Below are 15,988 nucleotides of genomic sequence, written 5' to 3' on the forward strand. Positions count from 1 at the left end.
CAGCTCAGATTATCAAAGAATTCACTGACTCACGGAGTCTCTTGCTGGCTTATATTTTCTAGTTAGAGAATTTTTCTCAAGTTTTAAAAATATGACACATACAATACAACCCATGCAAAAAAGTAAGTGTGAAGAGTTTTTAGATTACATGAATTTGTGGGTGTACGACTGTTTCAGAGTGTGAGCATCAGTTTCCTCTATCTCACTTTACAAGCAGTTCTAATACAAACTTAACTCAAAAATATATGATGGAAGGACTTCCCTACTGGTCCAGTGGCTAAGACTCTGTGCTCCCCCTGCAGGGGGCCTGGGTTCAATCCCTAGTCAGGGAACTAGATCCCATATCCCTCAACTAAAATTCCTGCTTGCCACACTAAGACCTGGAGCAGCCAAATAAATATTTTTTTTAAAAAAGAATATGTGAAATAACCATACTGGGGCCACAGTAGAACAGAAATCATGGACTGTTAATACCTACAACAGGACACTTAAAATTATCCATTTCATGGAATGGAAGCAGGATTTACTTTGCACTGCAGGATATCATAACACAGAATGTTAACAGCAAGGAAAACCTTAATAACCCAACTGAAAATGACACTAGGGCTATGATGTTGTGTTTTTGTGAAGGTATTGGCACAAGAGACGGGACTGCAAAAAAAGACAAGGACTTCAAGGGCAAAGCACAGAGGCAAGTGCAGTTCAACCCAGGCCAGACCCGGGCCACGTGGCGAGTGCGGATTCTGAGCGACGGGGCGCACGAGCAGTCCGAGACCTTCCAGGTGGTTCTCGCAGAGCCCGTGCTGGCTGCCCTGGAGTTCCCCGCGGTGACCACAGTGGAGATCGTGGACCCAGGAGATGGTAAGAGCGACCGGCACCTCGCTCGTGTTGTCGCTGTCGGCTTTTTATAACAAAGCACTTTGCGGAGGAGGTTTTTACATGTAATGTTTGGATTTCCATAGCGCAGACTCTTCTAGATGAATGGGTCAGCATTCTTAGATATGCTGCTGGATTGGGGAACTCAAAAATGAAAGAAGAGAAGCTGTACTTTTTTTAAGTCAGTGAACTACGAGTATGCGTAGGATTATCGACATGTACATCACTGATCTCATTTTTCTAGAATTATTTCATGACTTTGTTGTTGTTTAGTCGCTGTGTCGTCTCTGACTCTTTGCGACCCCATGAACTGCAGCACACCAAGCCTCTGTGTCCTTCACTATGTCCCAGAGTTTGCCCAAGTTCATGTCCTTTGCATTGGTGATGCCATCCAGCCATCTCATCCTCTGACGCCCTCTTCACCTTCTGCCCTCAATCTTTCCCAGCATTAGGGACTTTTTAAAGTCTTTTAAATGTCGTTTAAACAAATACTTTAAGGATTAGACGGTTTGGGGATTAATTTGTTCTCCATATAACACTTAATTATTCAAATTTATTCATATCTTCATCAGTCAAAACTTTTCATCCTGCCTTACGTTTCCATATTTTTTACATGACTGCCAACCCACCCCCGCTTTTTGGTGAAAAATCTCTTGAATCATTGCTCCTAACTTCTATGAGATCATGTTCTCTTGTCATTGCACAGCCTTGGCTGATGTTGGTTAAAATGAACCTCACTGCTTTTGAGTGTAATTTGACCTTCCCTTCCCCTGCCACACTCCTACAGTCCTGACTTGTCTCACTGCAGCCAAGAAGGAAAAAAAGGTTGAATTGGCTTTTTGAGGGCTGGCATTTATACAAAACTTAGAGAGACTCCGCTAAAGCTGAAATCCTGTCAGAAGACAGACATGACTTTCTTTCATACTGCCAGCCTACTTTATTTCATCAGCCAGAAAACTCTTAAATGGTCTGTGAAGATACAATCTACTGAGTACATGAAATGGAGACGTATGTGGAAATCTCTGGGTTTAATAACAGAGCATAATTAAAGAAAGAGGATGGGAGAACTGGAGCTCCGGCTCTGCTTGTTTAACATCTTTGTCCTTAGTTGAAAATGAAGCTCAGTTATGTTTATCATTTCCATTAAAGAACAGTTAACAATTTAATTACATTCAATTTTATCTGCATTATCTGGGAATAAATAATTAAATTTTCTTTTAGTCCTGAGTTTGGGGTAAGTTTTGGGTAAGCTAGCATAATAAAGCTTCTCTCTTTGGAAGAAGCCTATGACAGCTTTACTACATATAAACTGGCCCGTTAGTGAGAGCTTATTTGAAGCCATTGCTTGGTATTTGCCCATTGGTATAATTACCATACTGACCTTAAGGAATAAGACACTTAAATTCATGTGCTCTCCTATTTATAAGCCCAGCATAACACAGAATACTCTCTACTCATATTAAATCTGAGAAGTGGGGTTTTAATAACAAATACACACAGGTACACACACACACACACACATACTCTTTATATAACCTTAAAGGCTACCAAATAAAAACTTGCCATAATTTCATCTTATGTAATGGTCATCTAAGCTGTCTTGGCATTTTCTGGATGAAGTTCAACCCCATTCATTCCAAGCCATGATCATCCCTGTGATGACTGACAAATGTTCTGATACAGCAAATGCCTGATATGTTCCTTGTCTTGTTGAAGACCAGTGGTCTTGAAATTACAAGACCTGGCTTTGATTCCCAACTCTACCATCTCTAGTTGTCTGACCTTAATCAAGTCAAATAGCTTTTATTACTATTAATATTATTTAATTAATAATTATTAATTAATTATATTTTATTAATATTTTGCTTCCCAATGAACAAAAAAGAAATTCTTATGAAAGAGTTCCATAAAAACAAGAAGCACAATACAAATACAGTTGTTATTTCTCTTACCATAAATATAATGTTTGTTAGATTTCATATTCACAGATTAAACAATCTTCTTTCTTTCCGCAAAGGATTGCTTTCCTAACCATTTCAAAAGTTCAATTGTTTCTTTCTACTCTCTCTTATAACTCTTCACCTATAAATTCACTAGCTCTAGGAACCATTGTGTCTATAAGCTCTCTTGCTGCATATTAATTCTAGAACATGTTATGAGACTGTTTTTGCATGCATTAAAAATGTATCCAACTCACACTGGTGCTGAGTACAGCACTCTGTATTGGGGATGCAAAGATAATAGAATAAATTCCCTCTATCAAAGAGTGTATGGAGTAATGGGAAATAGAGCTCTATACGTAAGTGATGGCAACAGAGTGTGATGTAGTAGAACAAAGAATGATGTAGAACAACAAAGAAAGTGCCTTATGGGAACAAGAAGGGGAGAACAGCAACTCTGCTTTGTCTTAGGCTGGGAACTGCTTTTACTTATGAGCCATTTAATATTATATAAACACACACAAGTACGCTTTTGCCGGTTCTTTACTTACCCATAACTGGCACTGATAGTGATAATAACTGAAATTCATCGAGCACTTGCCGTGTGGCAGCCAGTATCCTCAACACGTTTTACACATTCTTTCATTCACTTCTTTACCTCACTACGTCTCAGGCTTCTGTACCAGTGTTGGCGTTTTACTTGATACAGTTCTTCTGTTTGAATTCGATTGCTGTGAAGCATGGGTCATTGTCTTAAGAGAAAGAAAAAATTACTAAACACTTGTTCAAAGGTCCACACACATTTATACATTTCTGGTACCAAAAGGTCAATAAGAAAAAAAAAATGGTACAAAATAAAACTATTTCATGTGATGGAAAACTTTCCAAAATAAAAACATTTAATGATATGAAAGAAGATTACCCAAAGATTCACTCTAATCAAACTATTTGCATAGTGCTTTAGAATAATTTTTGGACCTCATGGTATCCTAATGTGAACTTACCATACTTACTATGTGACTTATATATGTTTTTATTAGTCTTATTTTTAAAGTTCCTATTAAATTAGCCTATTTATCTGTTTTGGAGTTTAAAAAAAAAGAAACACGTTGAAATGTAAGAAAGCTTTCCATCCATGTTCGCCAATCATTGGCAGACTCCACATTCAGTGCCATTTGTTGGTTAGTCTGAGGGCATACGGGCAGCCTGAAGATGTCCCAGAATATCTTCTGGGTCATTTTTGAATATGCCAAACTTCTTAAAGATGATGGACACTCACTACCTTCATCCAGGCACTGTATTTTTCTTTCCCTTCTTTGTTCTATTATAGCAAAGAGTTTTAGGAGATATTTTTTCTATCCTGTTTTTAGCAGTCTCTCTTTTTCAATCTGCTCAATATAGTTGAGAAAAGGACATCTTTCAGATGTAGTTACAACTGTTTTATTTCTGAGAACAGAAGTCATTTTTTGCCTGAGTTACAGTGCAGTCAAAACCTAAAAATAAAATTGCTGTTAAATGAATCAAAGTACTCCTTTCAACTTAGCCACACAGGCTAATAAAGAGTACATTCATTGTATTCGACTTCATCTTTCAAAACAAAGACTAGTGAGACCAATCTGAAGACATAAAGGTAGCACACGTTCCTTGTCAGGAATTCAGAGATTTAAAGAAATGAAAGTCACCTGTGGTCCTACCATGTGAAAATAACCAGTGTTTACCTCTCAGGGGATGACCCTGCGGCCACTCTTTTCTGTGTCTCTGTTTACTTAGTCAGGGCTTCCCAGGTGGCACAGTGATAAAGAATCCTCCTGCCCATGCAGGAGACAGGAGATGCAAGAGACGCAGGTTCGATCCCTGGGTCAGGAAGATCCCCTAGAGTAGGAAATAGCAGCCCACTCCAGTTTTCTTGCATGAAAAATCCCATGTACACAGAAGCCTGGCAGTCTACAGTCCAAGGGGCTGCAAAGAGCTGGACACGACTGAGCCCAGCTCACACATTTACTTAGTAGAGAGTTCAACTGTTTCTCCAGTATCACCCTTGCCTTGTCTCTCGGTGTACACAGTAGTGTGTATCTATTAATCACAGACTCCTAATGTATTGCTCCCTCAAGCTTTTCCCATTGGTAACCATAAGTTTTATTCCACAATAAAACTTTCCCCTCCTCTGACTGCTTTGGGTCTCAGCCAAATACAAGTAATGGTGGCTGACTCCCCTGCTATCAGTTCAGTTCAGTTCAGTTGCTCAGTCGTGTCCGACTCTCTGCGACCCCATGAATCGCAGCACGCCAGGCCTCCCTATCCATCACCAACTCCCGGAGTTCACTCAGACTCACGTCCATTGAGTCGGTGAAGCCATCCAGCCATCTTATCCTCTGTCGTCCCCTTCTCCTCCTGCCCCCAATCCCTCCCAGCATCAGAGTCCTTTCCAATGAGTCAGCTCTTCACATAAGGTGGCCAAAGTACTGGAGTTTCAGCTTCACCATCATTCCCTCCAAAGCTCTGAATAAATCGCCTTTGTTTGTTTCATCCCGTAGGGTGGTCTTTGTTTCCACAGTATCTTGCTCTGAGTAATACCAAGGTGCTTCCAGTGGACTTTAGTCCTGAAAGCTCCATGGATCCACCTACCACCCACCTCATCACCACTTCACTGGCCCCGTGTTCTGTCCTGTCCTCCTTGCCCAGTTTACTCGAACCGTGTTAGCACCCTGGCCATTCCTTGTATGGGCTTCCCTGGTGGCTCAGTGGTTAAGAATCTGCCTGCAATGCTGTAGGAGACACGGGTTCGATCCCTGGGTCAGGAAGATCCCCTGGAGAAGGAAATGGCAACACCCCGCAGTATTCTTACCTGGGAAATTCCATGGCCAGAGGAGTCTGGTAGCCCACAGTCCTTGGTGTCACAGAGTCGGACACCACTTAGGGACTAAACCACCACCACCATTCCTTGTATATACCTGGCCCGGGGCCCTTTTCACTTGTTCATACCTTTGCCTGGAATTCTCTTCTCGAGTTACTTACATGGGGTATTTCATTATCACTTTTCAATCTCAGCTAAAATGTGACTCCATCAAAGAGACTATCCTGTTTAATACAGACCTGCCACGGCATACACAGGCCTCAGCCCTCTCTACACCCTCAGGACCCTCCATTTTCTCCGTATCATTTGTCACCTCCTGATATACTATGTATTTTCTTGAATATTTGTGTATTTTCTTCTTCTTCACTCCCAACTAGAATGAAAACTCCATGAGACCAGGGATTTTTTTACTTCCATATCTCCTCTGCTTAGTTCAGTGTCTGGCAAGTTGAAGTCACCCCATCAACGTTTGATAAATGAATAATTAGTTGTGAAAGCTTATATCCACAGCTTTTTTAATGGTGCCATTTTTTAAACTTGTATATCAGAGTCCCAGGAGAAAACAAAAGGCACATTCAAAATTAGCAATTTTAAAATACTTGAATAACAAGACTATTTGCAAAGGTGAGGGCGAGGATTGGGAAACCACCAGGGCTTCTCAGGTGGCACTGGTGGTGAAGAATCTCTGCCAATGCAGGAGATGCAAGAGACGTGGGTTCAATCCCTGGGTCAGGAAGATGCCCTGGAGAAGGAAATGGCAGCCCACTCCAGTATTCTGCCTGGAGAATCCCATGGACAGCAGAGCCTGGTGGGCAATAGTCCAGGGTCCCAAAGAGTTGGACGTGACTGAGTAAATGAGCACAACACAGGTATAGTTAAGTGCCTTAAGGCTGGTAAGAGCAGGTACCATCACCACCTCTAGCCTGGGGGAACAGAGAAGGAGGAGCTAGCTGAGTCAGTGTGTGAGCTGGGGCAGCCAGTGGGCACAATGACCTTTATTTGTTGGGGTGCTGCCAGCTCTGGGACCTTGAGGGCAGGCGGGGGGAAGGTCCTGTCTGTGCTGCTCTTTGGCTAGCCCAGCCGGCAGCCAGAGAACAAGGGAAACCTTTGATGTGGTTCACATTAGTCAGCCCTTGGGGTACAGGGCAGGGTGGAGAGGGGTGGAACGTGGACCTTGATGACCAGTGTCCATTATTCCAGCATCTTTTATAATCATCCAGAGCAGTGTGGCTTACTGTTTTCAAAGTAACCAGAACATTTTCTGTGTATATGTGGGACTTCCAGTGAAACAGACTCCCAGGCAAATATCAAAGCATCTGTTTGGGGGTTTATCATGCCTAGCTATTGACCTAAACGTTTTATTGAATGTTTTATTGGTAGATGGCTCAAGCAATAAAGAATCTGCTTGCAATGCAGGAGATGCCAGTTCAATCCCTGAGCCAGGAAGATCCCCTGGAGGAGGAAATGGCAACCTACTCCAGTATTCTTATCTGGGAAATCCCCTGGACAGAGGAGCCTAGCAACTATAGTCCATGGGGTCACAAAGAATTGGGCCTGACTGAGCACATGATTGATAGACAGTTTTACATTGAACCATAATTTTCAACAACTTCATTATGCCATTTTTACTATTTACTGTACCTCTCCTCTACTTTACAAAATGAATCATTGAGACTTACAGTATTGTATAATGTTGTATACTCAAGAAATGATAGATGTGTTCATTACAGTCAATATATAGATGTATCAATTCTATAGGGACTACAAACAAAATCACCAGGTGTTAAACAATGCATAATTATACTTTTAATCATTAATCATTTAGAAGGGACACATGGGGTTAAAAAAATAATAGAATGGCCATTACAAGATCTGAATTTTAATCTGAACTTGATCAGTAAGAGTTCTTGACAAGTAATTTCAACTCCGTGGGTCCAAGTTCCCTCATCAAAGTGAGGGGTGAGACAAGAGTGCTTCTACGCTCTCTTCTACATCTAAAAGCCGAACTGCTCCATTGGAAGATGGTGATCTTCACCAAGAGAATGAGGTTGGATTTAAAGGAAGTGTGTCAGCAGCACTTACTAATTGAGAAAAAAGCAATTACTGGAGTTGAATGCAATGCTGTGTTCTATTTCTGGGTTAAGAATTCATTGGTCTGGAGCCTACCTGCATTATAGCTGTTTCTTCTCCCTTCTCTTCCCTCCTTCCCCTCACGCTGAGCTCTTCTGAAAGAGTACGTGGGGAGGGGGAGGGGCGGGGTGCCTATATACAATGGAATATTCAGTTCAGTTCAGTTCAGTCACTCAGTCGTGTCTGACTCTTTGCAACCCCATGAATCACAGCACGCCAGGCCTCCCTGTTCATCACCAACTCCCAGAGTTTACTCAAACTCATGTCCATCGAGTCAGTGATGCCATCCAGCCATCTCATCCTCTGCCATCCCCTTCTCCTCTTGCCCCTAATCCTTCCCAGCATCAGGGTCTTTTTCAATGAGTCAACTCTTCGCATGAGGTGGCCAAAGTATTGGAGTTTCAGCTTTAGCAATGGAATATTACTCAGCCATAAAAAGGAATGAAATTGGGTCATTTGCAGAGACATGGAGACTGTCATACAGAGTAAGAAATAGACAAGCAAATATTGTATATTAATGAATATATGTGGAATCTAGAAAATGGTAAAGATGATCTATTTGCAAAGCAGAAATAGAGACAGAAATGTAGATATGTGGGGGCATGGAGGGAGGGCGGCGCAGGGAGGGTCAATGATGAATTGGGAGGTTTGGCTTGACATATGTACACTACTGTGTATAAAATAGGTAACCAATGAGAACCAACAGTATAGCACAGTGCTCTGTGTTGACCAAAATGGGAAGGAAATCCAAAAATAAAAGATGAGATGTTATATACATATGGCTGATTCGCTTTACTGTGCAGCTGAAGTTGACACAGCAGCACAGAGTAACTGTACTCCAATTAAAAACAAAACTAAATAAGCCATAAGTATACAAATATCCCCTCCGTCTTGAACCTTGTTCCCACCTCCCCTGTCCCACCCATCTAGGTCATCACAGAGCACCAGGCTAACAATTATGCAAATAATGATAATGATGATAAAGAAGAGGAAGAGAGCAGGAGGGTAACAATGAACCAAAATAATAATGATATTAAGAAGAAGAATAAAACTGAGATGTATAACAAGTAAGTAAATAAAATTGAGATTGTACGTGAGGAAAAATTTTAAAATAAAAGAATATGCAAGGGGAAATGATCAGTCACGAGACCAGTTTTGATTTGCACAAGATCATTTCACATATAAGAAGCTCAGACAAAAACAATTGTATTTTCTCCTTAGAATCAACTGTGTTCATCCCCCAGTCTGAATACTCCATTGAAGAGGATGTTGGCGAACTGTTCATTCCCATCAGGAGAAGTGGAGACGTGAGCCAGGAGTTGATGGTGATCTGTTATACGCGGCAAGGTAGCTTGATTTGCAAATGAAATAAAATGTCCCCACAAAGATATAAATAAGCCTCTTAACATGTCGGAGCTATAACATTAAGCCATGAAGATTATACTTTTTTAGTACAATTTTCAAAAAGAAAAAAAAAAAGTGCATGCAGACATCCTCCTTCACTATGGCACCTTTGAGGGTCTGGAAGGACTTTGCTGCTTATTGAAAACATTTCTGATATACTTGGTTTACTCTAATACTCAAGGCCTTTGGGATTGCAGGAAATTGAAGTTCCCCTCCTCTACTCAAGCCTGCTCAAGTAGAAGGAGATTACTATTAAAAACAACAACCAAAAGAAGAGGCAAGGAAATGCATACCCAAGGAAAAGAACTAATTTTAAACTAGTTTGAGACTCATTGCAACCAAATTTAAAAACGCTTGTCTTGCTCATTGAGTCAGCATGCTCTGAAAGGTGATTTTATGTAACACAAAATTTAGATCAAAACATAATATAATTAATATTCTAAACACCTTTCTAGGAAACAGGTAAATTTTTTCTAAGCATATAAAAGAAAAGGTCTTAGGTACAGTTAACACCTTAGCAGACTTTCATTAAAATTTTCATTAATGTATATGAGTTGAAAGTCAATAAAGTATGGTGGTCAAAATGCAAATTTCAGGATCAACCTTGAGCTCTGGGTCCCAGAGCAAGTGGTTTGACTTCTATAAACCTCAGTTACCAAACGTGTAAAACCCAATAGACTGGTTAAGAGGATTAAGGAGCCAATGCATGGAAATCGCTTAGCACTTTGCCTGTACACCGCAAGCATTTGAAGAGTAGGAGCTATTATATTATATTATTGTGTTGCTTTAAAAAGACCACTGGCAGGAAGTAGAGGAGAAAACACTTGAAATGTAACATTTGTCATATGTTGGAGACCATTATGAAGATGACTCATAATGCCAGAACAGTATGTAGGCGCTATTGTGATTTCCAGGAGTATTCATAGATACGATGGACCATGAAAATGCTACAGATGAAAATAATCCTTTCTGGAAATACTCTTATAGTATGTTTTATAAGCCCCTTTTGGATCCTCCCTGCCTCCAGGAACGGCAAGAGGAACCGTGCCAACGTCTGTGCTCTCCTATTCTGATTACATATCCCGGCCCGAGGACCACACCAGTGTTATCCGCTTTGACAAAGATGAGCGGGAGAAGATGTGCAGGGTCGTTATAATTGATGACTCTTTGTTTGAAGAGGAGGAAACATTCCACGTTCTCCTGAGCATGCCGATGGGTGGGCGAATTGGATCAGAGTTCCCAGGGGCTCAGGTTACAATCAAACCCGACAAAGACGACGGTAAGTACTAATTTACCTAAAAATTATTCCTCCTACCGGGCAGACCAGCCCTCTAAACCTTCTAGAGGCAAAGCCCTCTAAACAGAAAGAATGAGAGTGTGAAAGAATTTTCATGCGTGCATTTATCTTATGCTTGACTTTATAGTGTGATTAGGTTTCTAGGCTGGCTGCATGAGTCCACTGTCTTTCTCGCTTTAGTGCTTTGGAAGGGTAAAGCCACACCTATGCGTGTTTTCTCCTGTGTACAGTGTCTTTGACAATGCCATGTCCCGTTAAGTGAATAAATTTTAAAATTTCATGGCGAAGAATCGAAGCAGTTTTCATAAATGATTTGTTATTTTATTTGTTTTGCTTCAATTGTAAAAGCTTATTTTTTGTAACTCGAATCTCTGTGTTTGAATTTGTTTAACCAAGAAACTAGCAGACAATTCTATTAAACGAAGAACTAGGAAGGTGATAAGCATACGGGAAATTAAGTCCAACAGGCTTCCAAAAAGGAGGAGAGTTTATCCTGACTCTTCTTCATGAGGGAAACCTAATTACCATAAAATAATCCTCCCAGGCTTCCCTGGTGGCTCAGATGATAAAGAATCCACCTGCAATGCAGGAGACCTGGGTTCAGTCCTTGGGATGGGAAGACCCCCTGGAGAAGGGAATGGCAACCCATTCCAGTATTCTTGCCTCGAGAATCCCATGTATACAGGAATCTGGCAGGCTACAGTCCATGGAGTCACAAAGAGTTAGATGTGACTGAGCGACTAGTACACACATACACACACACACATACAGATTTGTTCATTAGGAAGAGTGTGTTAAGTCAGTGCTAGCGATATTTCACTAATCTTTGCTGTCAATCTTTGGCAGTTAATTAAGGAACATTTCAGCAGATTCCAGTTTCAGCTTTTATGTGCCAACCCAGGGGTTGGGGTTTTAGCTATGGTGGCTGAGGTTTTAGCTACAGGGGCTGGCTTCCTCAGCCACCCTGGAGAAATTATCACGCTGGTAGATATAAACCAGAGACATGTAAAAGGTAGAATGATGCACCCTGTGGTAAATGTAAGTCAAGTCAGTGCCATTCAAAAGCTTACTGACGTTAAAAAAGCTTTCTCAACAGCAGGAGTACCATAGAGAAGAAAATATTTCTAGTGCTAGAAAAATACATCATGGTATGGTGTGTGGGTGAAATATGGTTTATTCGTTTGAACTGAACTGACAGGCCTGATCACCATCCTTTTTATTCTTGAATACTTTTATTTGCATTTGGGTAAACTCCAGTTAAGTAAGGGCTTCCCTGGTGGCTCAGCTGGTAAAGAATCCGCCTGCAATGCAGGAGACCTGGGTTCAATCCCTGGGTTGGGAAGATCCCCTGGAGAACGGAAAGGCTAGCCCCTCCAGTATTCTGGCCTGGAGAATTCCGTGGACTGTATAGTCCATGGGGTTGCAAAGAGTTGGACACGACTGAGCAACTTTCACCTTCACCTCACCAGTTAAGTAATGCCAGGTCAATATGTAAGGAATGGCCAAACTCAGTTAAATTAACAGCTTGATGAAGTGACATTCTGCCAAGAATGACATTCCTCATCTTAGCCAAAAGGCCAAGAAATGATGACAAAGTTACATTCTGTATGTAGTATGCTTGAGTTAGAACAATATTAAAAATCAAGAAATGGAAAAATGAGTTTCTAACTGCTCAGAATATTAATGCATTGAAGCCATTAACAGACTGTTTAATATAGTTGATAATGCTAAGGATTCAGTGAAAGCTAATGGATGTTTAATGAGTTTCTAGTCTGTGGGAGGCATTGCAAGAATGCGCTGAATAGTAAAGATTATACCAGTTTTTCCACATGGGAAGACTACTAGTTTAATGATGTAGATATTACACTCTTTGAAAACAAAAATGAGATAAAGGAAAACATATAGGAAATGTCTTGCCTTTTAAAAAAATAGTTAACCTCACGTACCACACACACAGTGAGTATTTATTCTGTACTTACTAAGTGTAGCATGTGGGAACTATAGAGACACTTAATGTGGAGGCCAAGATCTCACGAAGCTTAAAATCTATTTCGGGGAAAAAAACCTAAGTACATAAAAGGTTAAAGGAGAATAATTTATAAATGATCATTTGGGACAGTAAAATGGAGACAGAAGATGGCAGTTCAGTTCAGTTCAGTCGCTCAGTCGTGTCCGACTCTTTGCGACCCCATGGACTGCAGCACGCCAGGCTTCCTTGTCCTTCACCATCGCCCAGAGCTTGCTCAAGCTCATGTCGGTGATGCCATCCAACCGTCTCATCCTCTGTCATCCCCTTCTCCTCCTGCCTTCAATCGTTCCCAGCATTGGGGTCTTTTCTAATGAGTCAGCTCTTTGCATCAGGTGGCCAAAGTACTGGAGAAGGGACTTTAGACCTTTAAAACAAACTGGTTTTAAATGTTGCCTCTTGTTAAAATGACTAAAAACTAAAATGGTGTGGTCTACTTCCCTCATTTTGTACATCCTTTGGGTTAAATATAAACCATATTATGATAAAGGGCCACTTCATATCATTTTTCAAATTGTAATAGTTTCAGGAGAGGAGTTGTGCAATTACAGGATCAATTTATTTTTGACAAACCCATGAGTGGGGGAGGGCAGGAAGAAAAAGAGTGTTTGTGAATGTGAATGAGTGTCATTCCCTAAATATGATTAGGAGGGTCCAGAGAAGGGAGACTTTCCAGGCTTGACCATGGGAGGACCCACAGGGTCCCCAACCCCAGTCCTCTCTTAATTCTGGACCTGGCTGGACACAGAGCCTAGAAGGCCAGCTATTCATTGGGAACAGCTCCACGTGGAGCTGGGGGTACAGGGGCATGCATTAAAATAAAGGCAAGTGAGCAAGGGTCTGAGGCAGCTGGGATGGGTTCATTAGCAATGGGGTACCTTTGACTCAAGCTGGTATGGTCATCGGCTCTAAAGGACTTTGCCACAATGCTGCTGTGAACTAGTTTTTTTGAAACTGTTGATACAGTGTACTGCTCACAGCAGGAAAGGCATTCAGAGCTTTGTTCCTTTGTACACACACGAACTTGGCAAGCAGCCACTTGAATCTCTTCTGCCAGTCGCATGAAAACATTCACCACCATTACCAGAAAAGGCAAGAAGAGCTCCAGAGTTCTCTATGAGAACAGCTCACCATTTTATATAATTTGCATTGAAGAATGACCTTATGGCTCCCAAGAAAGTGAGCACAGGGAACCGTGCCAGGGCTTGGGAACGGTTCACCCAGAAGTAAGCTCTCAAACTCATGGAGTGTAAGCTAACAGCTGTGTTGTCTTCTAGAGTGATTCTAAGATATTAAGGCTGCAGTATTGAACAGATCGTACTGTTTGCAGTATTAAGTCAACTCATATCTTTGTTTTTCAGGTCTCTATAGACAGCATATATGTCATATAATAATAACTATAACAAGGAAACTGAAGTGGGTTGCCATTTCCTCCTCTAGGACATCTTCCCAACCCAGGGATCAAACCCATGTCTCCTGCATTGACATTACAGGAGCCACCTGGGAAGCCCAATAACTATAATCTATAGTCATTAATAGGGGTTTCCCAGGTGGCCCTAGTGGTAAAGAACCCACCTGCCAATGCAGGAGACATAAGAGATGCAGGTTCAATCCCTGGGTCGGGAAGATCCCCTGGAGGAGGGCATGGCAACCCACTCCAGAATTCTTGTCTGGAGAATCCGCATGGACAGAGGAGCCTGGGCTACAGTCCATGGAGGAGCAGAGAGTCAGACATGACTGAAGCAACTTAGCATGCATGCATAGTTATATATAACTATTGTATATGATAACAGTAGCTTAGCTGTGCTAAGCCTTTTACTTAAATGATTTCATTTAATACAGAGACACACAGACTATGAGCATGGTTCTGTTATACTCAGTTTTATTATCTTTGAGCGGCCAGGTAACCTGCTCAAGGTCAAATAGCTGAGAAGAATTTGCCAGGCTGACAACACAGAGTCCATGGCACAATCGGTATGTTGCCCACATCATAGTGTACTGGCAGCATGTATATTGAACAGTTATTATAGAGTGTATATTTTATACTGTAATATTCAAAAATAGCATGAGGCATCCTAGTAGAGATGAAACAAGCTGTATACTTTTCTCTGCATGTTGCACTTGATGATCCTAGAATACTTCAAATGTTAGCAGTTACAGATATTCGGCTAACTAGTGCATGAGTTATTTTGGTTCACCTTTATCAGTTAAAATTCCTCCAGGATCACTAGGAGAACATATGAGTGGAGTCTGGCAGTTCAGTTGTACAAAGTAAAGCATTGCTTTTCCACACCATTTAGCAAAGTGCCTAGTGGAAGGTTTTCCCGTCTGAAGGACTAGACTGGAACTGTCCTGTCAAGCCCTTATGGATAAATGGCATCTTGTGTTTGTTTTGTCTTTTGCACGGTCATGCTATCTGCCTCACTCCCATCTTTTCCACACGGGAGAGAGAATGCTGGCTATGTAATACCGTCTTGTAGATGTCGAAGGATAAATATTGCTGATTTATATCACTAAATCCTTGGAAGCAAGTCACTAAAAACATTAGAAACCTCAAGATCTCAGTCACAGGTGAACTCCACGTTAGTGCTAAAAATCACATACATGTGAGAAGCAACTTCTCAGATCCTAGACTTCAGATTTTAATAAGCCCAATTTCAATAAGCTTGAAATTATTATTAAAAGAGATATTACAATTTAAAAAACAACAAACTTCATTAGAGATCAAACCATTAGAAAAGATATCTTAGTAAATCTTAGTGTCAGCATCAGAAACTCCAAATTATTCACCAGCAACAGAGGTTTAACGTATCCTTTTGTCTAAATCATAAAACACAAAGAAAATGCCGATAATCTGAGGCTACAGCTTAGCTGAAAACAGGACTTTTAAAGCCTTGACCTGCATGCTCCATGATGTAAACAGAGGTCAGAATCTTTGAAACACTACAGTGAAATCACAGAGGTCTGAGTGTTTATTTAATAAGTCCAGACAGTGCACATATATGTACCTGTGGTCTGTTGAAAATATATGCTTCATAAAATCGATTACTAATTAGACAACAGCATCTTCTTTAATTGTTTTAGAATGAAAAGTTAAGAAAGCTTTTTGGAATTTATATACTATTTTCTGAGACATTTGGTTGAGCAACTGGTCACCGTAGAAATGTGACACTTGTTAGTTAGGTTTTCTACGACACTTGTCACCAAATGAAGGTAGATCTCAGATTAGAAGTCCTGAAGGGTCACCGTGTTCTCGGGATGTCTTCCTTGCTCTGCACAGGTAGCTGTTACCTTTCACAAGAGGCTCATGAATTTTATGATGTCCCTAAGAAGCAGGTCTTCATTCTGCCTTACTGAAGCAGACGTTTGCATCTCTTCTCTCCCTTTATTCCTAGTTTATCAGTCATATACATACCTTTTTTTGTCATTGGCCTTTTGAATCTGCCTTTAAATGACGTCAA

General features: G+C 41.0%; 1 protein-coding gene across 1 annotated transcript in view; it reads left to right on the forward strand.

The window, feature by feature from the left end:
- FREM2 (FRAS1 related extracellular matrix protein 2) overlaps positions 1–15,988 on the forward strand; it is a gene marked incomplete at its 5' end in the record, with an annotated part of 154,523 nt that overhangs the window by 78,835 nt on the left and 59,700 nt on the right. The window contains 3 exons of the mRNA XM_010835728.1: positions 631–861; positions 9,022–9,147; positions 10,232–10,483. Coding sequence (XP_010834030.1) covers positions 631–861; positions 9,022–9,147; positions 10,232–10,483 — 609 coding nt within the window. The remainder of the gene's footprint in view (positions 1–630; positions 862–9,021; positions 9,148–10,231; positions 10,484–15,988) is intronic.

The sequence above is a fragment of the Bison bison genome, unplaced genomic scaffold (genome assembly GCF_000754665.1).
Source record: "Bison bison bison isolate TAMUID 2011002044 unplaced genomic scaffold, Bison_UMD1.0 scf7180017864048, whole genome shotgun sequence".
Lineage (NCBI taxonomy): Eukaryota > Metazoa > Chordata > Mammalia > Artiodactyla > Bovidae > Bison > Bison bison.